The sequence below is a fragment of the Malurus melanocephalus genome, unplaced genomic scaffold (assembly GCF_030028575.1).
Source record: "Malurus melanocephalus ecotype Western Australia unplaced genomic scaffold, MMel_1.1 scaffold_325, whole genome shotgun sequence".
Classification (NCBI taxonomy): Eukaryota; Metazoa; Chordata; class Aves; order Passeriformes; family Maluridae; genus Malurus; species Malurus melanocephalus.
Genome location: NW_026623557.1, coordinates 325,259 through 352,744, shown reverse-complemented (window position 1 = coordinate 352,744; position 27,486 = coordinate 325,259). Strand labels below are relative to the sequence as shown.

The 27,486-nt window shown below is 45.1% G+C and overlaps 2 protein-coding genes across 4 annotated transcripts; one reads left to right on the top strand and one right to left on the bottom strand.

Moving 5' to 3' along the window:
* Nucleotides 1-6,984: 6,984 nt before the first annotated feature.
* RHOF (ras homolog family member F, filopodia associated) lies at nt 6,985-16,899 on the top strand. 2 transcript variants are annotated; one of them, XM_057377749.1, is made up of 5 exons: nt 6,985-7,216; nt 7,350-7,437; nt 13,072-13,181; nt 13,868-14,002; nt 15,934-16,899. In XM_057377749.1, exons 1-5 carry the CDS (start codon nt 7,052-7,054, stop codon nt 16,096-16,098), a joined length of 663 nt encoding a protein of 220 aa, XP_057233732.1. In that variant the 5' UTR covers nt 6,985-7,051; the 3' UTR covers nt 16,099-16,899. The 2 variants fall into 2 exon arrangements, with proteins under 2 accessions (XP_057233732.1, XP_057233733.1); XM_057377750.1 differs by lacking the exon at nt 15,934-16,899 and adding an exon at nt 15,021-15,918.
* A 345-nt stretch (nt 16,900-17,244) lies between these two features.
* TMEM120B (transmembrane protein 120B) lies at nt 17,245-27,480 on the bottom strand. 2 transcript variants are annotated; one of them, XM_057377747.1, is made up of 12 exons: nt 27,412-27,480; nt 24,944-25,062; nt 23,921-24,037; nt 23,108-23,167; nt 22,448-22,543; nt 21,383-21,472; nt 20,856-20,921; nt 19,862-19,923; nt 19,534-19,626; nt 19,099-19,163; nt 18,898-18,966; nt 17,245-18,688 (listed from the first exon to the last, which is right to left on the bottom strand). In XM_057377747.1, exons 1-12 carry the CDS (start codon nt 27,478-27,480, stop codon nt 18,575-18,577), a joined length of 1,020 nt encoding a protein of 339 aa, XP_057233730.1. In that variant the 3' UTR covers nt 17,245-18,574. The 2 variants fall into 2 exon arrangements, with proteins under 2 accessions (XP_057233730.1, XP_057233731.1); XM_057377748.1 differs by having other exon boundaries at nt 18,612-18,688; nt 18,894-18,966.
* Nucleotides 27,481-27,486: the final 6 nt, after the last annotated feature.

Sequence of the window (27,486 nt, the reverse complement as noted above, 5' to 3'; positions counted from 1 at the left end):
TTTTTTTTTTTTTTTTTTTTTTTTTTTTAAGGTAAGTTTTAAATTAAAATACTTTCTCCAGGTATTTTAGTTGTTTTAACCTTCAAGAGGGCAGGTCACTGCTTGTTTCTGCCACTGATAGTTTCTAACTGAAGTTAGTTTCCACTAAATCCGCCCAGCCATTGCTGCATTTCTCCCTGTGTCTCTCCTGGGAGCTGCTGGTGCAGGACAGGGTTTTGTTTGCTTCCTGACACCTTCCCCTGCACGTTGTCTTTTCTTTTCCCTGTGCRTGCCTGCCAGWGGTCCGGAARGACTCACACTTAGCAGCGTGCAGGAAGTGGTTCCTGTGGCAGCAAATTATCACAAGCGCCTGACAYGTTGCATAAAGGGGAGTAAAAAATGTCACAAACATCTGCAGGTTCTGACCAAAAGGAATTCTTAGATCCACCACCACTCTGCTGCCCACATGAAAAAACACTTTGTGGTGTCAGTGCCTAACATGCAATTAGCTGTGGAATGGGAAATGCCAATGGAGCTGGCAGGGAAACAGGAAAGCTGGACATTCCTCTCTCTGGCTCCTCCAGGCAGAGGGCTGAGGGGCACGGCTTGTGCTGCAGGGTGGGGAGAGGAATTTMAACTCTTGCAGCTGTTGCTCCACTGTGACCAGCCCAGGCTTGCTTGGAGGCCTTTAGAGTGAGAAAACTTTTCCCCAGGTCCAAAAGTGAGTCCTAAAAGGAAAATGGAGGTGCCCACTCAGATCTACAGTGGAAAGGATTTGRTGAGGGTGGAGTTCAAGGCAATAAAATACTTGACAAATATGCAACCAGATGTATTCTGTACTTAAAAAAAATTTGTCTAAGATGTCTGATTCAGGGGGATGCTGTATTTGCTTCCTTCTTCCATTTGCCTGGAGCCCTTATCTTTGAACAGGCACTGTCTATACYGTTGTTAGACTCCCAAGACTATTAAAGGTCTTGGGGCACTGACATTTTACRAGCAGATTCAGCTGCCATTCACACAGGGGCATTTTTAGCCTTGTGAGAGATGCAAGTTATTTTAGAACAGTTTTAACCAGGAAATCTCCCCGCCTTGAGAAATCAGAGCTACTGTGTTAATCCCAGTAAGCAACTGGGAACCTGACAATGTGCCTGTTGTTACGAGGAGATTCAGGAAGGGTGAGATGTGTGTAGGAAGGGAGAAACGCACAGGAAATGTGCCATCAGGGACAGYGGTGTGGAGCAGGGCAGGGCAGTGTGCCAGACCCACGATCAGATTGCTGCTCTCTGTGCCCTCACCACCCCACCCTGCTGCTTGAACACCTTCCTGACCCGCTCTGGTGACTCTCAACCGGGACATCCAGCCAGGCCACTCTGCACCGTCAGCCCATCCAGCTCCCACAAACCAGGCCAAGAATCACAGCTCTAAAACAAACATCACTCAATTACAACCTGGGTTTAYTTCCAGTGCCTCAAGTTATTAATTAACCTGCTCTGAGTGTCGCTGTTCCTGTGCAGGGTTTGCTCTGGATGGSTTATGGCTGCTCTCAGGTCTGAGAGAAGCTCAGTCTGAGCCTGTCCTTTGCTTGGCCATGCTCTGACAAACCACAAGCTCCTCTGGCTCCTGCCAAATTTCCACCTCTATGAATGAGCAGCTTGCCAGCCAGACAATGACAGAGCAAGTGCTTCCCACTTAGGTCTCCCCATACAAACAGGACTCCATGAAAAGCAGGCAGAAATTGTGGTATCCCCCATATGAACAGAATTTTATCATCTCTTCAGTCTGCCATTGCTGCCTTCCTGTGGGAAGTTTGCACAGATATCAGAGGGGAGGAAGCCAGCTTCAAGTTAACTGCCCTTTAATGTCAGTGCTATGCATTACTCAGCAAAAATATGTCCCTATTTCATCCACAGTCCATTTTCTTATAGCCTACTTTGCCATCTTTTATTGTCACACATGAATATTCCAGTTTCCCTACATCCTTGTCCAAAAGGTCTGAGGGATTCCTGCTTGGGCCAAGTGYGAGACTGCAGGAATGAGGTGTTGATCAAAGCCTGACTCACAACTCTGTAAAACACACACTTGTTCAGGCTGCACTGTAGCTCACATAGTGAAAAGTATATTTAGGAAGCCAAAGCTGGGTTCACTTAAACTTGATGTTCTCTACAGCCTCACAAAAAAAGTACAACTCCACATATTTCAAATTTAGTGAAATCCTCCAGCAGAATTTTGGGGAGCGTAACCCAGATTTGGCAATCTACAGTTGACTCACCCACTCCATATTAATCCCTGCTGTGTAAACTAAAGCAGCCAAATGCAACTCCTGCCTGGTGCTGTGGTCATSTAAATTAACACACACTCTTCTTGASTTCGGTCTTCCCTTGTTTCTGAACCAGCAAGAACATTAAAAGAAAATATCTCTATCCACAAGGAATTACATAATTTGGGAACACGAGAAGGGAAAAGTGATTTGAAGGAAGCAGATACTGCAAAGAGCACTCCAATTTTGAAAAAAAAATAACATCTTCATGCTTGCTAGGTTAGGYGGAGTGTTGGGTAATGAAAACACAGGAAGGCCTAAGCCAGAGGGATTTTAGAAGTTATACTAAAGGGATTGGTTAGATACTGACTAAGAACACATTGTRTTGCAAGCAAAGCTATTTGTAGCCCTTTTCCCTCTATTTCCCCAAATSGCTTCCTGATGGGATGTGTTCTCTGCTGCAGATCTGGATGCAGAGGAGCATCTGATGGTGACTAACTTCAGTAGTTCTGTAGCAGAGCCCTGATCTCTGTCAGCCATCAGCAAGGCTGTGCCTCACTCCTGAACTTGCTGCTTCTGCCTGTTCCCATGGCAAAACCAACCCCTGCTTCCAAGGCCAACACATCTCACCTGAAATAAGGCATTCTCAATCCTCTTTCTCTGCCAAACATCCAGATTCCCTTCCCAGCACAGAGGCAGGGGATGAGATCCAGCATCGCTGTGATAGCTCTGCCAGCCTGTGGTGATAAATTCYTGCCTGTGGCTCGGGGAAGCCGTGCCAGCACATCTGGGAGACACACATCCCCCAGAACGGTGGGGGCAGAGCTATGGAGGTGTTGGCAGACATYCACCTGTTCATTTCATGCTTTTCAGAGATCACTCATTGTGTTTGATGTTCCAGAAAAGCATAGGATGATCCTAACCTTGTGTTACCCATTTTTCACAGCAGAATTTGGCTCGAGAGTTCACATTTTAGTGAGCCACAGAAACCTGAAACTGCCTCTAAGCACCTCCTGTATCYGTCTGAGATGTTACCACATTGATGTATTTCAGGTTTGCAAAAAGGGGTGGTTTTCCCCCACAACTGCAAAGCTGAGAATTCCGTTTCCAATGAAAGGTGAAATTCAAAACACAGCACGTTGGCCGTGCTTGTATCATGTAGGCCATATTTGGCCCACATAGTTGGCACCCTGATTTAAAGAATACCAGAGAAAATAACCCAAGAAACAGTTTGTGTTCCCTTTAAATAGCTGCTCACTAGGTCAGTGTGTGGTTTATGAAWAAAGTTTGTTCAAACTACATCAAAGTGCTTGAATATTCTCTGCCTGATTTTGCTGAGTTTTGTGTCTTAATTTGTCTCACATCTCCTGTTGCAGACCCTTGTCCTGTTTTCTTTCTCAGCCTTCTGAACTCTGTGGTAGCATTTGGACAGATTTTATGTAGAGTTTATCCAAAGATTTCTGCAYAGATTTAGTGCATGGGCTACTTGAGCCAAGTGAAACAGGAACTATTTCTAAGGCATGAAAAGGCAGAAAGGAAATTTTCTTATTGAAATATAATTTTTCCATATTACTTAAYAGTCTAGAAAGTTAATGCCTTTTTGGCAACACGTCCCACTGGGAAAAAAAATGTGGTTCCTACTCAGCCAAACAAGAATATAATAACGTTTTAGGTTGGGTTAAACGTCTTAGAAACTGGCAGGTGTCACAGCCACCTTGCCTTCAGTGAAAAAGGCAATTGAGAGCCTTTATGGAACAAGGGATTTACATCAGTAGGAGCTACTACACAAAAAAACAGGCACATGGCAAGGTTTGAATAGATGGTGAATCATGTGGCCCAAGGGATTTTTCGGGGTGGGGGCGTGTGTGTAAAATATCAGGCCATGAGGACCAGATGGTTGAGCTCTGCATGTGCGAGAGGAACAGCGAGAAACACCACAGAAATGGAGCCTGAGAAGCAGCTGAAATTCAAGGACACTGGGGAGCTTTGATTTTGGAAATCGTACGGTGGGTTTAATGAGAGTCAAAGCAGTGTTGGCACTGCAAGCAAAAGCACAACTGAAAAACAATTCTGTGCATTTGTTCTGTAAACAGGATGAATCACCTTGAGTATACACCTGCTTTATCACGGGCTTTTCCTGTTACACTGACTGYCATCAGAACTTGGTGTGGAGGGACTGTTCCCTGTGGAGGGACAGTTCAGCTCTCCCACATCATAGTTCCCCCTCTTTCTGTCCATATTAAATTCTGTGGGGCAGAGACTCTCCCTCAGTAAGAGTCTGTGTGCAGCAGACAAACAATTGTTGGCCTTGTGCAACATCTGAAATTTATCAGAGATTCACTTGACTTACTTGGTAAATTCCATTCTTTAGGCTCTGTCTTTCCCATTGTAAATTCTTCAAGGCATTGCTCTTGCTCAGTACATGCTGTAGTGGGAATTCATAGCTGAAAACACAAATAATTAATGTCAYTGGTAATGTTAAAAATAAATATTTAAGGCTCTGTCTTGTTATGCACTTTCTTAATTAAGCTTATGAATATTTCCTTGGACATAAATGGGGTTACTGTTTATTGTGTKGAAGTCTTCATAAACTGAGGTCTGTGTTACAAAGAAAACAATTAAGTGTATTTCAAAAATGTATTTCTGAAGACAATATGGGAGAACGGGTCTCCATTCTTGTCCAGTTTGTATTACCAAATAAATTAACAATATGAATATGCAGTAGATGGTGTGTTCAAACAATATTGAACCTAATCTGTGAGTCTGTTTTAATGGCTAACCTGAATTAACCATCAATACCATCCAGAGTGTTAAAGCATCTTTTAAAAACCATAAACTCACAGGAGTTTTCCTAAGCAGTGTGCTAACCTTTCACTCCTTCCTAATTTTTCCTTGGCGATCATGAAGCAATAAATTGGTACCAAGATTGAAGCACGGATATTTTCCATGCCCCACTAAAGCTTTGGTTTTGTTGTGCTCACCAAGAATCTCCACACAACACAGACCCCTGAGCTGCAGATGTGTAAGCTTTTGATGAAAGAACTTGTACCAAAATCACTATACAGGCCAAAAATGAACTAGGGAAKGACACTTGCAATTAGTGATTAGATTTGAATTTCACTAATAGAGGGTTGAATCTTCCATTTAAATCAGTGGCACAATTCCATTTTAGATTTTCTTTGTTTAACCTCAGCCATTACAGTGGACAGGAGCTGATGGTTTTTCCTGTGTTCCAGATAGGATTTATAAGACTGTGGCTCATAAAGTATTTTTTGAAAGCTTCTACGTGCTTGCAGCAACTTTTCCCTCAGGAAAATGGTGAATTTGATCTACGTGTGAATTTGAATACTCTTTTATTATTATAATTTGATTTATATGACACTTTGTTAGGTATTACAGGTCCTTCTTCTCTACTGCAGAAATATCCTTTTCTAGCTTTTTGTTTGCCCTGTGCACAAAGCAGGATCCTCCTTGCCCGAGTGCAGCAGTGTTTGTATTGGGTCTGGAAGGCCATCTAGTGACACAACCGTGCAGGGGAAAATGCAAAGCCCTACGCGAATTGTGGTTTGAGCTTTTATCCTCAGTTGAATTAAACGKTCTTGCAACATCCGAGCATGTCCTTAGGGGTTTGTTGCTATTCCCACAAGTGGTATTTAAAAAAAAAAAGGGAAAAAATAGAGGAAATTTTTATTTATTAAAAACAAACTTAAGATAGAACACGCTGTTAATTCCTGCCAGGAAAGAAACACTTTTTAAAAACGCTGAATGGTGGTAGGTTGGCACCTGAGCAGATCTGTCCAAATCTGTGTCACTCCCCTGATCTGTGCATTGGAGCCAAACATAACCCAGCAGTTGTGATCCCCTTCCACAGCCAAACATACCCAGCTSTTGTGATCCCCTGCGCTCCACTGTACCAAAAAAACACCATGTGGAATCCTGGGGCCACCACATTTCTGCAATTACAATGTGAAATTCCAGTTATTTCCATCGCGGCTCACCTTCGGTGATGAGCAGATGATGAGCAGAGCTGTCGGTTCTTTACCGGAGCAATAAATCAGAAGAAAACAAGCATTGWGTCCCTGACAGTGAAGAAAACAAGCATYGAGTCCCTGACARTGCCAACACCAAGGTGCCTTTCCGGGGACACCTCGGGGGTCTCTGCTCGCCCTCACGGTGGCTGGCACCGCTCAGTTTTCGGGACTGGAACTGCACGGCCCCTCAGCGCTGGCGGCTYGGGAGGTTCCGTGTGGGAACAAATGGAACGGGAATAAATAAATTCCACACACCGCGATTCGGTGTGTGGGTGGAAGGGCAAAGGCGACAGGGCCCGATGGTCCCGGGGGATGAAGCCTCGAGGGCTCGCTGTGGGGATGGGCGGGGATCGCAGCCCCGGTGGGTGTGAGGGGATGCGGCGCTGAGGGGCTCTCCCGCCGTGACCCCGAGCAGCCTCACCCTGCGGGCGGGAGACGGGCCCGGGGTGCGGGAGAGGCTCCCGCAGTGTCCCGGGGAGCCCGGGCGCGGGTATCGGCCCCGGTGGGTGTGAGGGGATGCGGCGCTGAGGGGCTCTCCCGCCGTGACCCCGAGCAGCCTCACCCTGCGGGCGGGAGACGGACCCGGGGTGCGGGAGAGGCTCCCSCAGTGTCCCGGGGAGCCCGGGCGGGGCCCTGCGGCACCTGAGGCGGCGGCGGCGGCGGCGCGGCCAATCCCCGGCGGGGCGCGGGTGGCTCTGCCCGCCCCGGGCTCGCAGGGGGAGCGGAGCCCCGTCCCGGCAGCGCTGCGCCCTCAGCGGGCCCGCTCCGCTCCCGCTCCCGCTCCATGGAAGCGGCCAACGGGACCGTGCCTGAGGGCGCGGCGGAGCGGACCCGCGGCCCCGCGGCCGCCCCGTCGGGCAGGAAGGAGGTGAAGGTGGTGATCGTGGGCGACGGAGGCTGCGGGAAGACGTCGCTGCTGATGGTGTACGCCAAAGGCGCCTTCCCCGAGGTGAGGGGCTGCCATCCCCGCGGGGCTGGGGCCCAGCGCTTGGGCCCCTCCAGAACCGCTTCGCACAATCGCAGAGTCCGTTGGGTTGGAAAAGGCCTCTGAGATCATCGAGATCGTTCTGCTCCCTTTGCAGCAATACGCGCCCTCTGTTTTTGAGAAGTACACSACGAGTGTGATGGTGGGGAAGAAGGAGGTCACCCTGAACCTGTACGACACCGCAGGTAAGGGGTTCCATTTTCCCAATGCCAGCAGGACTGTGAGGGGCAGTTCTTGTGTGGCCACTGCGATGGCACCACTCAGGGACATTGGCCTGGGACRGAGCCCAAACCCAGCCCTGGCCTTTCGTAACTTCAGGCAAATAAGCAGAAACTGTATTACTGTAAAATGCTGCTCCGGTGAACCTGCCCCCGTTGCTGTTACAGCAGATTGTGCTAGGTCAACTTAAACCAGACTAATATTTGAAGACTGTAAAGATGGACAGATTTTCAAATTGCTTCTCTACAGCATAGTTTTACCATAGCATTGTAGTTAAGGCTGCTAGAGACTAAAGTACAAACAAACCAACCATCATTACCTGTTGCATATCAATGTGCTTTCCAGAAAAAAAAAAAGGGTCGATTGTCTAATGGCAGTTCTGGTCATCAACTCATTATCTTAACAACTCARTTAATTCAGAAATATCAAATAGCAAACATATCTGAAAGTATTAAAACCCAATTCCCAGATGCAAAGCATAATACAATCAACCAGGAAAATATTTTAATCTGCTGCCATGTGTGATTGAATAAGGAAGAAGAAAAAGGCTGGTTTGTGTTCAAAATCAAAAGGTCGTAGCAATAAAAGTTATTTGAAAATGCTGATAGTTTGTTCAGGTTCATTGGAGGAACTTGTGAATGGTTTGTGTTCAACTTCGCTCAAAGCTCCCAGACTCTGTTATCCAGCTGTGTTCCTAAATGAACCCTAAAATTGACACGTGCTCCGTTTCAGCTCAGTGTAAATCATCTGTTTCACTTCAAGCCTGTAGAGCTGTTCCAAATTCCCACAAAGACAAATAAGAACCGAATGCAGTCCTGTAATTTTTAATAGTTGTAAAACACATTTACCTTCTTATATACAGCACGTGATAGCTGAAAACATAKTTTTAAAGGCTTTTAATCTAAAAGGGAAATTTATTGTTAGTTTTTTCTATAGTGTGTTAAGATCCTGAGCACCCAATTTGCCAGTGTATCTTCTTCTGTCAGTGTTACTGTTCTAAGGCCAGTTAGTTGGGGTAACATACCTTCTAGTGATCTAGAAGGGTCTAAGCCTTAGAGGAAAAGAGATGGGCTGGAATCTGGTGTAAGGTTCCTTAATCCAGTGTGTTGGCACCAAAAACTTACCACTGCACTTGTCATTTTTATGTTTGTTTGCTGTCAGTGTGGAATTTTTGCCTGTCACAGTTTGTAGCTCTCGTTCAAAATCCCTGCCTCACATTCCAACATTTGCCTTTGGAGTCTCTTCCAGGCTCTGAGGAGCACGGCTGGATCCTGCAGCACTGAACTCTCCCCAGCCTGGCAGGAGTGCACAGCTCCTGGATGGAGCAGCCACAGCTTCTCTGGGCAGCCTGTGCCTCATTGTAAAAAATTTCTCCTTTATATGTGGTGTAAATCTGATAGTTTATATCTGACAGTTTAAAACCATTACCCCATATTCTGTAATTTCCCTGCTCATGCATGAGTATACCTTCCACACTGAATTCACAGTTCTAAAATTGATTTGGACTAAACWTCTTGTGTCTCGTGAGGCACTTTGGGAAGTGGAGCTGCCATTGTTGCTGTGAAAGAGCAATTGCTTTCCATCTCTCATCTGGAAACCTCGAAACCCAAAGTTTTTCACCTCACAAAACAGCATCATGGCCACAAGGCTACAAGTTTCTCAAGGCTGTTGACACTTGTCTCCTCCCTTCCTGTTAAATTYCTTTCACTTTTCATAAGACACAGCAAGAAAGAAAGCAGAGAGATCRTTACCTCTATTATAAAATAATTTAAGTGGGATCAAAAGGATGTAAAACTATTTCTGAGGTGAAGGGCCAAGTGCAATGCAGCGGTGTAGGGGAGGAGAAGGCAAAGCTGTTCTAAAAGGTAACACTGGATCCTCATGATTCCCCCATTGCAGAAAAGACTTCAGTATTTTTAGGATCTTGCTTGGAGCAACACTAAATAGAGCTGGGTGTRCTTCAGCATCAGGGGAAGGTAAAGGACAGGTTCAGCTCTGTGGCCTGTTTTAAGTTGGAAGGATTCTTTGTATTGTCAAGCCYTGAGCAGCTTCAACCTTTGAGCTTGTCCTACTTTCTGAGGAAGGAGGACACAAACAGAATGCTTGAGAATCAAACATTTGAAGATACAAAAGGTATTCTTTTCTTGGCAAGAATTTCAGTAACAAATGGATTGGTCTAAAATATGCTGGAATAAGAATTTTTGGTGAGACTTTTGTACTGTGCTACTGGGTCTTCCTCATCAAACACTTCTCGCTGTTGCAGGAAGTTGGTGGTACACAYACGCAATGTGTAAAGGCTTTGTAACATCACTTGGCTGGTCTGCAAACAGSCTTTGCAGCTGCTTTTTCAATTAAAAGTTTCCATTTCAAGCTCTGAACTCTGTAATTTTTCCATACTAAGGGAGCAGTGTTGATGCTTTAGGTGCAGTTCAGACACAAGGATCAGTTCCTGGTGCAGGAGTTTCTCAGAACAGAGAGCAGAGCWGKGCTGGGCTGGGCTGGGGAGGAAGTAATGCCTCATCTTTGTGGGTGCTTGCTCTGCCTGACAGGAAGCACATGCAAAGCCTCCAGCAGGGTTTCTCACATCTGTAATGACAGAAAAAATGGCAGCCTGAGGTCTTCAGAGAAATTTTAAAACCCAGTGAATGCAAGAGTAATTTTTCATAACTTTGAGAGGGAAGTCATGCCGGAGTAAGACAAAAAACCCAACTTTTTAGTGCTCTTCCTGCCCCATGTGTCCTCTTCTACTAATTTCCTTCCTGCCAAGAACATCTATTTCCCAATTTTTTTTTAACTGAATAATGAAAAAACATAGCTGGCAAGTAACTCACAGGCTGGCACTTTTTAGGTGATGAATGGGCAAAGGGGTGAGGAACAGCAGACAGAGGTGGACATGCACATGAGAATGAGAACTGTGGTTTCACTTTGTTCACCCTCAGCCACCACCACAGGGCCCGACTGCAGTCAGGTGGGTTACACAGCAACACCCAGAGGCACACAGGGCTGGGAGCTTGGCAGAAAATGAGCAAATTTTAGGTGAATTCGGTTGGGTGGAGTTTTTTCTTCAGAAAACCCTAAAGTTTCTGATGTTGTAAAGAATTGAGGAAGACAGAGGAAGACAGAGGAGTCTCACACATAAGYAGATACTTAACCAACTCCTCCACAGCGTGTTTTTTGTTAACTGGGGACAGAAAACAGCTACCTGTGTTTGAGGAAGCACACACCGGGGCTTTGCATATATATTCAGTTACTGATTAGGCTCACCCCTGTTCCTCCTTTTTAAAACTCTTTTTGTAAAAGACCTAAATCTGTGCCAAATTAGCTCTGACCACAGAGTGAGCAGCTTTACAGAGAAAAAAAAGTCTCCCAGGCTCCTTCTTGCATTTCACCAGCAGCACTTGAGGACAGGAGGTGAAAGGGATTGTTTTCAGAGAGGGGGATGTCTATGTTTAGATCTGGGTCCCGTTACATCCTCAGCAGCTGAGGATGCATCTGAGCCCCTAAAGAGCAGCTTTCTTCTCCTTTCCCAGGAGCGCTGCAACCACCTGACTGTAACTCAGGTTAAGCAACTGCCACCTCACCTTCCCTCTGCTCTCTGCACTCCACCCTGTTCTGTGCTCTGGATCCCACATTCCAAAYGCACGCAGAGCCGTGTTTCACACAGCACCATTTTCTCATGAGTTTGTTTGCTTAAAAACCCTTAACTGCAAAGCTGCATTTGAAGATGAAGGAGCAGTTCGCCAGGTCATGTTTATAGTTTTTGACTTGCAGTATATTGTGTCACATCATTACAGGCACTTTTACTGTTATCCCATCCAGGAGAGTGTGAATTTAGAGGTATGTTCTGATTCCAAGCAAATAAAAATGTTTCTCCCAACGGGACAGTCCTGTCTGCCTCACAAAATGCCAGCAACAACTCAGAGGACCTTTTAATTTTACAAGCTRTGTTGGTAGAAGCTCAGAGGCCTGAACTTGAACATGGAAAACTTTACACAGCACTAGGGGAAGTTAAGAAGGAAAAAAAGTTTGGCACCTGACGTGTTTAATGCATTTAGGGGATTATCTCATCAACAAAATGGTAAATCRGTTGCAAACAAGTAGATGGATTGGGAGAATAAGAAGGGATAAGCAGTACAGTCTTTGCTCTGAATGTTTATACAACATGCATAATTTTGTCAATTGTCTATTATTTCTGGATTAAACCCTGAGGGATCAATCCCTCTTTGTTCTGCCTCTCCCCACAGAGCACATGGCTCTTGTGGAAGCTCAAATACGAAATGGTGCAAGCCCAAGATTCCCATTGTACAAACRTCTCAGGCAAACTGAGTAATGGCTTATCCAGCAGAGATTGCCTTGGAATAAACTGTGTCTCAATCAGTCATTTAAATTAAGAAAGGGAGAGAAATATTGTAATAATATTTTCTTTCTGGTATCTGCAGTTTTTCAGACTGGAGACAAAAATGTTGGCAAGTGMTGAGTCTGTGACTTGGGACTGAGGCAGGTGCCAGGGCAGGAATCTTTGCTGTAAAGTTGGGGCACMCTGGAATTTTCTGCATTCCTTCATTTGAAATATCAACATGAAAACTTGACATGTGGAACTTTTCCTGTAGGGCAGTTTCTGGGCTGTGTGTGGATTGTGGTGATAACGGGAAGGAACAGCATTCCCAGTTACCCTCGTGGAAATTCAGTACATCACAGACATGTACTTGATTCCAGCATTCCGGTGACAAACACACCTTCTACAGACTGCTTGAATCATGTTTTCTTCCTTATTAAATGAATAATAAGGTGGTTTTTGTTTTTTTTTGGTTTTTTTTTTTTTCCTGAGCTGCCAACTATATCTGGGAATTACGGCTTTCTTGAACTTAAATCTCTCAGTCTCAGAGCAAGACACCTTCAGACCCTGGCACAGTGATTATTGTAAGGGGAAGAGTACAGGTCTGAAGCAAATCAGCTTCTTCTTGTCACGTCACGTGCTAGAATATCCCTAATCAGAAGTATGACAAATCCCCTGCTTTTCCAGAATTCAGCAGAATTCCCTTAGATCTGGTGGGGAGTCAGCTTCAAAGGCCAGCTAAGCCTGGCTCATGCTGCAGCATGGCTTGTACAATCCTGTGTGTAATTGCTGCTTCCTCTCAGCTCACCAGGCTGGGAAAAGCAAGTTTGCCACTGAGGGTTCTAATTCAGCATTCCTGTGTAGGAAATACAGTGTTTCTTCTCCTCACAGCATCATATGTGCAAATGTTTTTGGGGACCACCACTGTCAAATAGAAAATGTTTAATAATAATTGTCAGATTCCWCTCAATGGCTTGCTTTTGAGCAGCAAGTGTTTACAACTGCTTCTCAGCCCTTAGCAAGTGGAAAAAGCAGGCTTTTTATTGAAACCTGCCAAGGATGTGTTCTGTATTCTAAACCATGCATTTTGTCAGTGAGGGGGAATCTCCTGTACTCAAGGGAAGGAATTTTACAAGTAAGAAAAACTTGCAGTCTGTGCAATTATAATACCATTGTTCTTGATCTCAGGTATGTGTCTGTACATACCCCCATCATTCTGCTTGTTCAGAGATTTCTTCCATCACAACCATGCTGTGTGTTTCAGGGCAGGAGGACTACGATCGKCTACGGCCGCTTTCTTACCAGAACACAAATGTTGTGTTAATTTGTTACGATGTCATGAACCCCACCAGCTACGATAACGTAGCAGCCAAGGTAAGAGGCTTTCCTAATTACTTCAACCTTCTAAATAAATTACACATGCCTGATATATGACAAGATGTCAGATTAAAAATGCTGRTTCTTTTAGTGTCCTGTAGCCTGCAGGTCACAGACCTTAGACCTGGGGCTCAGCTCATAAGTGCTCAGAGCTGGGGTTGATTCTCACTAAAAAGATCAAACAGAGGTGGTGAAATCACTGCTTTATCTGTAGCAATGTCACACAACCAACACTGCACATCTCAGAGTCAAGACTACTTCCATCACATKTGTATTTAACTGCAGGGGAGAGATGAGAGCAACCACTTCTCTGTGCTGGGATTTCTGTAACGCTCCAAAGCATTCTTGGACATAGCATCAGGAAAACAAAGCCAGACTTAATCCAAATTCTGGTTTTAAATAGGACTTTAGAGGAACTTCTCAGAATTTAAACAGATAGTAAATAAACATTTTGGCATAGAGACAGATGCCACTATGTTTTTATAAAGCAGCTGATTTTGGGTAGGACTTTTAAACATTTCTGTAATGTAAATAGTGCATGTTGGGCCTCCCCCACTAAACCAACTCCAAAACTCTGGAATTGCAGCTGATAGTAAATGCTGCTTGGCTGTATTGTTTTGATTTCAGGAAACAAACAACAACAAAAAAGTCCAGATGTAAAAGTTTTGGTTTTCTGCCCGCAGTGGTATCCTGAAGTGAATCACTTCTGCCGGGGTGTGCCTGTTGTGCTGATCGGCTGCAAGACAGACCTTCGGAAGGACAAGGAGCAGCTGCGTAAGCTCAGGGCTTCCAAGCAGGAACCCATCACCTACAACCAGGTAAACTTCAGGCTGTTTGAAGTGGTGGCCTCTTGGCAGGAGATAAAGCACATGATGGCATTGCTCCTCACAAGTACCATCACAGACACTGCAAAATTAGGTGAACCAGGTCAAGATGCACTTCTTTCCTTTCACAGCTGGGTTATTACTCTTACAAGTTTGTAAGCCTTAGCAAGTTTGTTGGACTTCCTTCATAATTGCTATTAGCCCACATTGCAGCCATCACTGGTGCTTTGATCAGCACTGTGATAAAGACTGGAGAAGGTAGGAAACACACTGCAGGATTAAATACACTGACCATTCTGGAATAAATGTGTTTTGCAAATCATACTTAAAAATAAATCCTTTCAAGGCCAATAGCAAGAACATCTGCAAGGTTTCTTTGACATGAGAGACTGTTCTTTGAAGTGTCTAAAGATATCTTAGGAAAACTACATATCATCAATATCTTGAAGTATTATGAAGCAGTGAGATTTATGAGTAGTCCTATGTCACTGGCATAGCTGTCCTAGTACAGGAGAAACAATGATGGAACAGCTTGTCCCATGTCACACAAGACCTTTCTGCTCTGGTGCTCCACTTTTTCTTTTTTTTTGAACTACAAAACCATCCTTCTCTCACCTCAGAGTAAGAACAGYGGTTTTCAAATGGAGACACACGTCTGGGGAACAAGGTCAAGTGCACAAAGACCTTGAGTGAATCACCACTTCTGCTAAACAGCAGGAAAATAAACTGCATCACCACAAAACCACGCTGGGCCTTTTAGTTTGTCTCCCTTGCACACAAGATGATGTTCCAAACTGTCACTGTGAACAGCTGCAGATTGTTCATTGTTTGCAAGAATAAATCCCTTCATCATCCTCACATGAGAGAGGTTCAGGGCAAGCAAAAGACACTTCTGGCGAGTCTGTTGAGGCCTCATGCAGTTAAACTCAAGGGCCCACACGATACACAAACTTTGTCTCCTATGTGAGCTCTCCCAYTTGGTTTTTCCCCCCTGAAACATGCTCTACCTCAGTCTTTTACAGCTGGTGGCAACTTGAGCCACATGATGTGATGCTTCCCATGCCAGGCACAGAGGATCTCAACAGTATCTGCCACTGCAGCTTGCAAGCAACTGGAAGGAGACAAACTGCTTAAACATGAAGAAACCCTCCCTCTATAAAAGCCCAAGTGCTCAAGTGACCCCACTCCCAGAGATTATCATGAATGAATGGAGAGTCTGTGAGCCATGGGTTGCAGACCTGGAATTCACAGTGAAAGGCTCACAAGCATTCAAACCTGGGAGCTGGCACAATAAAAGGATCACAAGTAAGAAAACACCGTGCTTTGTACTGATTTCACACAACCAGCATTGCATGGAAATGTTTTAGATTTGTGTCTGTTCCCATTGCATGGCTGAGAAATGCAGGCACCCGTTTGTTTTTATGAGGATTTTGGCTGAGCCCTTGAGATGCTTCAAAGCAAAAGTCAAGGTTCCTGCATGTGCACGAGCAAAACAAGGCAAGGCATCAGTGCAGATTCTGTTTTTGCATGTGACATTCATTACTAAAGGTGACATCACAGAATAGTTAAGGTCAGGCCTGAAAAAAATACCACCATGTAGACATCTTATCCTCACTTAAGTACCTACCTCAGCATTTAGTTTAAAGAAATTCAATACTGAGAATATTTTTGTGCTATCAGGGCTCTRCATCTCAAGAGTCTCTAATGCTCTGAACTCTTAGATCAGGCTTTGGATCAACACAGTGGAAAAACCCCAAGTTTATTTACAGTGCTTCAGTKTATTACCAGTGCCACTCACACTCTAGAACTGCACTCAGAGGCAGCTTCTTCCTCTGYGATTGCAAAGATGTACAAAAAAATTCCCTTTCTTCCCCAACTCATCTGCCTTCTCATCCACTGAACTGACATCTTTTTGTTCTTTCCAGGGTGAGGCAGCTTGCAAGGAGATTAATGCAGAAATTTATCTGGAATGCTCAGCAAAATGCCGTGAGAACATAGAAAATGTTTTTAAAGAAGCCACAAACATTGCACTGAGTGCCATGAAGAAAGCCAAGTGCCACAGGAAAAGGAAAGTGTGCTCAGTGTTATGATCTGGACTGCAGAAGAGCCAAGTGATTGAGATTTTCTAAACAGTTTAACTTTAGAAAACCGTTTTTTTAAAACATTTGTATTCCTAGGATAATTGTTATTTTAAAATTTTAATTTTTGATATTTTTGCACTTTTTTTACACTGTTCTCACAAAGTTTTCAAAGCTGTTTATCACAGTTAACTGATGCTGTGTGCCTTCACCCATCTGGCTTTTGCTTCTAAGTGCAAACAACTCCCTATTTAAACTGCAGTGAACAGYAACTGCTACTTTATAACTCAGTGTTGGGGTTTTTTCCTCTGCAAAACAGATGTGACACATTAGAGCTACAATTTACTGTCTTTTTGCAGCAGAAAACCCCCACCTTTTAGAAGTAATGTTAAAGCAGTTTGTCAGGCACCTTTGAAGAGATAGAAACAAAGTTTTATCTTAACATTTTCAAGTTCATTAACTTTATGGCAGTGGATTGAGTTGGCCTCAAGCTGTCCCCTGAGTGCAGATGGAACATCCACTACCTCCCTGGACCAGCTCAGAGTACTTCAGTGGTGCTGGAATGGAAAGTGGCATTTATCAATGGAAATATAGCAGTTGCTCCAATTAAAAAATGGAGTGTCATGGGAAATAGTTAATTTACAGCACTCAAATTTAGAAGTACTCCAAGCAGCTACTACATGTAAGGTTAAGTCAGTCTCATGGTAAACATTTACAGCTTATTTAATACAAGACAGATGCACACTGGAGGAAATACTCATTCACTCGTGAAATCATCTCTACTGCTATAAATTAAAGTTTTCCCTTTTGTGATGAAGGTGTCAGTTGTCTGTCTAAGGACCAGGAATGCTCCCACTGCACAACCTGGTACATGTGCCTCAAATCTCCTGGTTCTTTTGCACATCCCCTCACTGAGATCTCACATTTTAGGAGCAATCCCTAGTTTGTAGTCACCAGAAACCAAACCTGTGAGGGKACATGAGGTTCCTGCAGTACAGGTGTTGCTAAAAGCTTTCTGTGTAAGGCAAACTRCACATGTCCAGCTGGTGAAAAACTGTTTTGGAGCAAGCCATCATTATTGTTTATATGCAGGGTAAAGAGATCTTGAGTCTTAAAAAAAAAAGATATTTTTTCGTTTTTTTCCTAACTTGTTTTAATTAAGGTTTGTGAGCACCTACGAGCCTCAAATGGAAAATTAATTTAATTGAAAGTTTGGGCACATCCTTGACTATAGAAAAATCTTCAAGGATTGTGCAGGCCTTTCTCAACTTGTTAGTAAAAGAAACACAACCACCCATACCTCATCCAGTATGAAACTGAAACACCAGTGTTCAGGAAATGACCCGTTTACCATCAACTCCACAGTGGAAACCTCTCTGGCTTTTTTAATTTGAGTTTCTGAGGCTGCAGAACTCATATTCTGCAGAACTCACCCCTACAGAACCAGCATCGCTCTCAACAGAAAACAAAATTTACATCTCATCAACTGGGAGTTCAAGGAGTGAAAAAAATCCTTCTCAGRGTGTGCAAAAGAAAGCAAAATACAGCTCAAATGGTGTGAGAACTGTTGAAAATATGTCAAATTGCAAAATCCAAGCAGCACAAAGACTGGAGCAGAATGGCAGTCAGTATTTGTCCCCTGCCACCCTCTTGACCCAGCTTTTACATTCTCTTCCTTGTTGGTACTAGTGTGGCATCTAAAGAAAATATTTAATATTTGAGTTGAGCCCATCCTCCTCYTTCCAGACCTGTGCCTCAAAAACCAACCCAAGGGCTGTGTGTTTGTTACTAAAAAGGGGCTGAGGCAGCTGCATATTGAATGGTTTATTTTAGGTCCTTTCAGGCCTGGACAGATGACCTGGTCTCCCTGGAAAAGGGCTAGCAGACTTCCCTGCCATTTAAAAACTGCTTTYGTTGCATTATTTTATTTTCAAAAGAGGATTTCTCTTCTTTAAATASCTTTTTTAAAGTGTATATAGCAGCAGTATGGTACAAAGATGAGCACTTTCTTTTCACAGTAAACACAGGTTTGTATTGCCACTGAAAATATGCCTTAAACAAATGCCTTGAAAAACAGCATTCGCTTGGTATTACTGATCCACCCAGAGTGTTCATAAACCTCKGCAAATTCAATACCCAGAATTTAAATAATAAAACTGGAAAGTGTTAGGTATCATTCCAGAATTGGAATTACAGTAGATCCCACATTTTCCCCAATGCTGGCGTTCTGCCAGGCAGGTGCATGCTGCTCTATATACAGAAAAAAAAAAACCCAGAAGCAAATACGTTTTATATTAAATATACATAAATAGCAGGAGTGTGACTGGAGAGCCATGCTTGCATTAATACTGAGTCTGTTATGGCAGAGTTCCTTCACCAAACACGGGAACAGACAAGTCCTTCCCAGCCCATCATYGCCTGGCTGGGCTTGAGCAGGGTCTGTCCCAAACCCAGCCCTGCTGGGGGCAGAGGGATGGAACAGGGGGAGTCACAGCTTCTTCACTTTGTCTTTGTTCTTCTGCAGTTTAGTGTGCACCACCTTGAGAGTAGTGAGGAAGTTCCCGAGGAAGAGCAGCAGGAACGTGAAAGCCAACACAAAAACCTGAGAGGGGAGAAGGAGCAGCATTTATCACCTTGTAACACTACAACAGGGATTATATCCAGCACTGCTGGACTACCAGACACAGAACAGGCTCTGTGCTGTATTATTCTCAGGTATTTAAATTGAGTCAGATGCCCAAATATCTTTCAGGATGTGGCCAAGCACCCCCTCTCCCCTGCTCTGTGTTTCTGAGCAGAGCCAACACTCACCTGCCATTCCTTGCACTCCTTGTGCCTTGACAATCTGAAAAGTGTGATTGCATTATATAGCTGCCAGAACTGCAAAGGGAAAAAAAAAGGCAGTTTAATTGCCAGCAAAGAGAATTAAACCTTGGAAACATTTGTCATGGTGTGATCCAAAGCACATTTGTGGTGCAGCAGCAGAGGGACAATGGGATCACTCAAACTTACATGGCCAAAGAACAAGAAGGGAAGGAGAAACGTCAGCCCCCGCCACATCCAGGACTGAAATCCTTCTGGAAAAGGTTGACAGAAGAGGCAGAGTGTGAGCACAGAAGAGCTAGGACTCGACCTGCAGCTCTTCCCCACCCAGACCACCCTATAAGGGCTATTCCTGTCAAGTAAAAATATATAATATAAATTGTGGTAGTAGGAGGAGGATRAGGATGACCAAAATCTCYRTCTTAGYCTTCTCAAATGCTGACAAARATCAGATTCCTCTGCTCCTGACTCWCAGGACCTGAAGAGAATGATAAAAGCCTCTCTGCCCTTCCTGCCTTGGGACACAGCTCTGCAATGGGGAGCCACACAGCCCTCTCCCTCCCTATCACTGCATCCAAAACCTGAGCAAAAACAGAGCAAAGAAAGTGTAACAGGAAACCTCACCTACTGTAAGGTCCAAGTGGTTTCTCTCCCCCAAAGCCCGGAGCCTGTAGAGGCAGCCCCTTTGGTAATAATACTGTAAGAACTGAACACAGCCTGGAGAAGGAGAGAGAAAACATCACTACATTGGAAGTATGGTAAATATCAAACTACTTAATAATGTTTAATCCAACAACATTTAATTATTGCTTATATTTGTGGATTGCATATTTGTACACTATATTCCTATAGTTTAGTACTCCAGTATTTACCAAACTAAAGTGTTTTCTTCTAAGCACCTACGACACAAAATTACTTTGTCCCTTGAATTAGCAACGTAAGATATACTCACTCTGAAATATTGAAAATGCTAAAAATTGACTGCGAAACATCTGATACAYGAGTCCATCCGGCCTGGAAGCAAAACACAGGGGAGGTCCATTAGTTTGCTAAAAGCATCCARTGCAGTGCCCTTCCCCTTCACCACCAGGCCTGATCCCATTAGCAAACAAACCAGCAGCTGGTGCTCAGCCCATTCCACCCATTGGGAACCCAGAGAGGGGCTACAGCCACAGGAAATGCTCTCATTGATTAGGTTTCCCCTCTCTAACATGGATAAATGCTGTCCCCTCTTATCCATTATCACAGTTTCCTGCTGCAGCAAAGCCTCTCAGCATCATCTGCAYTGAGAACCCGAGCACTGGAGCAGGGGGTGGTTGTGCTCCTGATCCTGAGGGCCCTTTGGGAGGGCAAGGGACCTTCTGCCCCAATCACTGYCAGYCCCTTACAGATTCAGGAGCAGATGYTTTTGTTGTTTTAAAACAATTTTTAATAATTAACTAACCATTTCATGCCCAAGTTGAGACAGGTTGCACGGGGGCCACACATGGGGTGCATAGTGGGGTGTCTGACCAACACCACCACCCACTGCAAATGGATAATTTGCATTTCTGGCTTTAAATTCCATGACCAGGGCTCAGTGAAGGCAACAAACATTCATTTTGTAGTGTCCTTCCTCTATAGCAAAGTGCTGCTTGTTTCCTTAGTTACAGAGACAGAAACTGGAAGACTTGGAGAGATTTTGCTATCACCAGCTCAAATACAGCCACAGGGTTTGGATTTCTTTGTTTCTTTTTTTTTTCTTTTTAACCAGCAATGCAAATACAAACTTGGAGTGTTGTATTTATCATTGAAAACATCTGTAACATCAAACAAATATTAAGTCTGRTGCCCTGCCATGTATCCTGTGGCCACAGCATTGTGGTCACACTGGATTTAAATGCTCAGATGACATAAACACCATGAAATAGGCTTGAAGCACCTCGAGCAGGCAAGAGCAGACTCACCACGTTAACATCACTCCAGATAGGAACGTGGAAACGTAGTGATGAGACACCCACCAGCCTTTGATCCTGAGCAGGAAAAAACGTGGCAGTTAGACAAGAAACATGGATTTCAGCATTGAAGTCCAGCCTTACAGACAAAAAATGATCCTGACTTGGGGAGGAGGGACAGGGAGCAAAACAGATGGCCCAACTCAAGCACAAGGGATGCTGTGGCATTTCCAACCAAAGGTGTCTGACCTCTAACACAATTACAACCCAGACCACATCTACAACTAACCCACAGCCACCAAAAACAGCCAGCACTGTGGACCAAGAACTCAGGGACTTTAAGAACTGCAGCTTCTCTCTCCCCAAACCTCAGGTGGCCACATGTGCCTTTGGAAATGACCAGGGAGAAGGAGAGAGAGTGCAGAGAGGCACCAGCAACTCAGATTTGCTGGGCTTCAGTGCCAAGCTGAATCCCTTTTTTGTTGCCTGGTTTTAAGGACATTTCATGCTTTCCACAGTTTTTGCAGGTGGCACTGTACCTTGAGCCGTTGCTAATGAGAATGCTTTCCCGTATCGTCAGCGTGCAGTAATACCACACCAACAGAAAGTTAAACACTTCATCTGTCACCCTGTTAAACAGAAAAAACACAGAGTAAAAAAAAAAATCTCATTAWTTTACACACATTTTTAAAATCCCCATTTTTTCCTTGTCCTCCTGGGTAAATGAAATCCTGCCCATGTGAGCACAGACACAAACCCCATYCTGAACATCTCTAACCCACAGGCAGCACTCCCTGCTCCAAGCCCTTTTCCCTGTGATCCAGCACTGCAGATCCTGAGCTGATAAGCAGGTATGCAGGGATGACATTAAGTGCTGCTGAAGGAGAGAAAGCGCCACAGAAGCAGSAGATGATCCAATTTAGAAAGGCATTTCCAGGCTAATTCAATGAGGAGATTCCATGAGATCTATATAAATCCAATCAACTAAAAGAACAGAAGAGCATTATGATCTGAGGCAAAAAAAAACTCAGAACACCAAAACTTTATTTTGCCATTTGCAAACTCCTGAAACCAAAGGGACATGGGGCAGCCTCTGTACAGGGCAGCATCATTCCTGGTATGATCCTGCATTTACTGCTTGGCTCTAACACCTTCCTGGTTTTTAAGCAAAATCCATGTTTCTTTTTTAAGTCTGGTGCTCAGGTACTTTATCACAACCTAGAGATAATGTTTCAGGTCTGATTATTTCAYGCAAATTCTCTTTYRTTGCTTTTKCAACCCCAGAGCTGCAGCAGTGTTGGTCCTTGCCTGGGACAACCCAGTGAGGATCACCAACTGTTCATGCCCAAGGACAGCATGATGCCAGAATAACAACACATCAGGAWACATAATGCTGGACTTCTCTCAGTTACAGGAAACTCTTAAAAAGGAAAAATTAGCTAAAATCCTGCCAGAGTTAAAGGGGTGCAGATGTCCTGCTGTCCAGTTGCTCAAAGCCTAAACACCACCTGAGCTGTCTGGCTGTCTTTAACAGGATATAAGTTAATTCAAACCCAGGGCAATTGTATTCAAAATAYTTGATAAAAAGTAAAAATGCAGCTTACCTGTAGTGGAGAAAAAACCTGCAGGCAACAGCCCCGAGTAGCAAGATAATTGTSAGATAAAGTTTGAACTTCTCGTACTCGTCCTTGTAGGCGAACCTGGAAGGGAACAGACACTGTTTATGGACACAGACAGATCTTTGACTGGAACGTGGCTTCACCTTTACCAAACCAGATACAAACCCACAAGCCCAGAGACAGAGGTTTTGCTGAAACACTTAGAAAAGCAGCAGACAGTGGTGAAAGGCAGCGTTCTGCCTGCAGGGAGGGTTTGTTTCAGCTGCAAAACAATGGCTTAAGTCCATCAGAGCTGTTTTTTGGGCTGGCACAGTAAGATTTTAAATATATATATATATATATGTATCTACATCTCCATTTTCTGGAGCACTATATGCCTAGAAGTCACAGCACCATTTTCATCACAAAAAAACCCAAAACCCAACAGTTTTACAATTAAGGCCACAGGCTGAGCTGGGCTTAAAAGCAAGCAATGGATGGAATGGAGCTACATAAGACATTAGCTTGTCCCCATGTCACAGTACACATGCCCACCCTCGACATTTCACTTATCAGGTCTAAGAGAAACCCATTCCCCTCTCTGGGCTTCAGTCCACAGCCACAGCTGGCCCCAGAAAAACCCACAATGTGGGAATTCTCACTCACTTTGCTTGGGTGCTCAGGAGAGTGACGTTCACGTTTCCCAGCACCAGATTTAAATACAAGCTGCAAGACAAAAACCAAGAGCAGAGCCAGGTAAGCTGTTTTATTTGAACACCACAGGATGACCTAGATTGAGGTAATGAGATGGCAGCTCTGCCAAAGTCACGTTTGCTGGAGGTTTTTAATTAAGACAAATTGGAGGTAAATACCACAGAAGAGGCTTCAAATGTAGAAATATCAATCAGCACTTCCAAGAAGCTATTRAAAAGGTTTATTTTCATGGTCCCTTTTTCTGCACTAGAATCTAAGGRCAATATATGTAGTGTGCACTGTCCAAACCCAAAAATCACAGKGAGGATTTGGAAGAAAAGTTTCTGATAGAAACTTCCAAGAGGCTGCACATCACACAGCCCTCGGCAACTGACATCACTCTGTCCTGGCAACCCTGCTTGAAGAAAAGTATAAATTTAGGGTTGGCTAAATATATTATTCAAAAAAAAAGAGAGAAAAGTCTTATGCTCAAAAAAATTAGCTCAGGAAAACATCAGTGTGGAACAGTGAACTGCACAATCCCTTGCCAGTGSAGGTTACTGTAATTTTAACAGAAAACCAGCACTGCCCACACACATTTACATCCACTCATGGCTAATGAATTCTGTGTACAACTGACACAGCAGCTCAGCAAGAGATTTATGACTAATCCAATTTTACATGTCTTTCTTCAACATCCACCTTTTCCTTCAGGAACAAACCGCTGCRCACATTTCAAAATCCAAAATTTCTGGAGCACAGGAGCCTCCCYGGTGGAACACGTACCCATTCCTCTTGGGCAGGTAGGCTTCCATGTCAAAGAAGGCATTTTGCCTCTCCTTGATCTGGCTGCTGATCTCCTGAATGAGAGCAAACTCCTCAGGACTYGCTCGGGGCTTGCACCTGCAAGAACATAGAAACAAGATATTCCTGTTCATGTTGTCATCTCCTTTTTATTTGAAGGAAAAATAATGCTGTCATAAAATCCACGCTGTTAAAAAGCTGGCTGTGTGAGGTGATGCAYTCTGCTCCTGTATTTCTGCAGCACCATTTGGCTTACCATGATTTTATTTCACTGCCAGGTTTATGCTACTGTAGGTTACTTCAGACAGCTGGTTTATAAATCAGCTTCTCTTTTCACCAGCTCAGTGACAGGACTTTGTGGGATTATTGTGCTTTTCTGAAGGAAYTCCTGCCACTTTGGGAACTTTGTGTATGGTTTCAGGCAATGCCCTTGCAGAGGCTGCAGCTCTTCAGGTATGGAGGATTTCTGTGTTACAGAACACAGAGCTGATAATTTACAGACAAACTGTGTTTTTAGTAATTCATGTTAACCAGAGAGCAGCGAGCAGCAGAGCCAGCAGCCCATGGTGTCAGAGGTGCTGTACTCAGGCCCACACACAGGGAATTCAGCCCATGGCTCCTGGGGATCAGCCAGAGACAGTTCCCTCCTGTAAATCCAACCAGGAGCAAGTTACACCTTCAGGTTCAAGGACTGATGTTGCTGTTCCAGTGCAGTTTACAGAGCAGAGCTTTGCTCACCTGGCAAAACACAAAGCCCAAAGCTGCATGGTCCTGCAACGCACAGCACATAAGGATGGAACCTGCACCAGCTCCCTTAAACTTCTTTATTTACAGGACTTCCTCCCTCATGCAGTTATGAACATTTTATGTGCCCATAATATGGATCAACTTTAGCACTGCAACACAGATTGTAYATTAAAGTGCTAAAAATCCAAGCATTTTGGCCTTTTGGAAAAGAGGATGGGATGTTCCTCTGCCTCCTCCACCCTCCAGGTCTCTCATTACCTTTGCAGGCTGTGCTTCAAATCCCTCAGTGTTTTCTTCTGCCGGTGTATGGAGCCRCTGCAGGCTGTCTGCAAGCTGGTCACTTCTTCCAGTTTCTGCCTGTAAACTTTATGTGTTTCCTGCAGGAGAAGAGGAGACAGTTGGTAGGAAGGGCTGTTCTGGGTTATTCATGGCATTTGGTCCTCACCTTCAAGGGAAACAGGGAAAATGCTGGGTTTTGGGGATAAAACAGGTACTCCTTTAACAAGCAAAGAGGGGGAGATGCCAAACCAGTACAGACACAATAGGGCTTAAATGATGAAATTCCTGCAAGAGGAAAAGCATCCTCTATACTCATTTCCTCTTTCTAGTGAGCTTTCCCACTCAGGAGCTCCTCACTTCCATCCCACCCTGCAATGAAGCCCCTAATCCTCGRATCCCCTAATCTTCTATTTGATCCTGATCCATGTGCATAAATGGTGGCTAAATCACAGAGCAGGCACTCCAATTTCACAACCAGATTAAATCTGAAGAGAAAAAAAAAAAAAAAAAAAGATGATGAGGACCTAACGGAGTAGGGGGGGAGGGGAAAGACACAAAACCAGCCACAAATCCACAGCAGGGTTTAGGCACCTCCTGTCCACCACTGCCACCCCAATTCCATGGATACTCAGGCAACCTACTGCCCCACATTCCGGTTTAAAGAGCTGAAGCAATGCCCCTCCCTGTGGCCTCAGATGCTCCTCGAGTGGAATTTATCACAGCTCATTGGTCCCCTGAAGCCCCCAGTTAATTGTTTGGCCATAAGGAGGATGAGCTCACTGTCTGCAAACTCATCRAGAGGAGCCTTTGCTCTCACCCCTTCCTCCTCTCGGGAATAGCCAGGCTCTGCTTTTCCACCCTTTGCAAGGATTTCACCACCTTCCCAGTGAGGGAGGTCTCAGGAAGGGCTCACCAAGCCCCAAGCTATGACCTCTGGGCCAGTTTTAAGATCTGTAGTAACTTGAAAAAGGAAAAGAGTTTGCAGAGTTGGTGCCATGAGACAGTGTGGGTTACATGGCTGTTTGCACGGCTGTTTGCACCTACTGGCACATCAACAACCACAAAATATTCCCACTAAATTCCCATTTTCCCAGACCATAAACACGGTGGTAAGACCACACAAACCAAACCTTTGCTTCTCACCCTTGCTAGGACCCAGCTGCTAGCTGCTCTTTATTTACAAGAACAATCCAAAACAAGCTCCAGTATCCGATTTAAAGCCCTTARCAACCAAACTAAGTACAGGCACTGCATCTCTCACCAAAGGATCACTTTGGTTTTGCTGAGCACACCTCTACAGCACTGGTCAGTGACACTTGGCCACCAAGAGCTGTCACCCCACCAAGAAGCATTTCTAATTTCCTTTTACAGGTGGGGAAACTGAGGCAGGGACAAGTCACTGCCATTTGCTGTGGGATAGGACAGACTCAGGCAATGTGCTGGTCAAAAAGGTGCACACAGCAAACAAATGACCAACAAAACCACATCAGCTGGTCTCCCCCAGCACCTAAACCTTGCTTCTGCTAACAGGAGTACAACCTGCACTGAGTTTTAATTAAGACGAGCTAAATCTGGAAATTACACTTTTTTTTTTTGCATGCACGTTCTGTTTAACAGCCTAAGGAGGCTAAAACAGTCTCCAGAGCGAGAACAGCCGGTCGTGCTTTAAAACTGGCTTTAATATTTAAAGCACGTGTATAGGTGCAGCACTGATGACAAGCGGGGAAGGGAAGGTTTCTGGAGGTAAAAGCGTTTTGTAGAACAGCTCTTGGTCCCTGCTCCGAGGCCTTTCTGTCCCTCAATGCACTTTTGCAAGATGGAAAAACAGGACTTGGACCCTTCGTATCCCACCACGAAAAATCAAACTCCACCAGGCGATGCTGGCGGGACAGGCGCTGCCTGCACTGCTCTTTGCACCACTCCACGGGTGCACAACCACACYAGATCCCCTTTTCCCAGCCTTGTTCCAGCAGCGGGAACCGCGACACCGCATCTTCTCGGCGCATCATCARAGGGACCCGGGGCATGGCCATGGCTGGGTTTGGTCTGTCCCATRCGCTCGCAGCACTTGCCCGGTGTAGCGGGGCACAGGGTGTTTGTGGGGCCGTACCGGGATGCACCGTGCGGGCACCCCGCGGCCGCAGAAAGGCATCGAGCTGGTGTGGCCGCCCCGGGCGGGGCRGGGGGAGCCCGCCCGCACCTCCGGCTGCTCCTGCCGAGCTGCCCCGGGGATGCGGCCGGCAGTGGGGTACTCCCGGTCCCCCTCCCAAGCTGGGCGCGCCTGGGGCGAGCCGGGGCCGACCCCGCGTCGCGATGCGAAGCAGAGGCGGCAAGGGCAGCGCGGGGCAGTGCGGGAGAAGCCGCGGCCGCGCAGGCGGGGCAAGGCACAGCGATGCAGCGCGATGCAGCGCGATGCACCCCTCAGGGTCCCGCCGCCCCCCGCTCACCTGGAGCTGCCGGAACTCCTCCTCCAGCTCCCGCCACTCGGCGCGGCACCGCTCCAGCTCATCCCGCATGGCGCG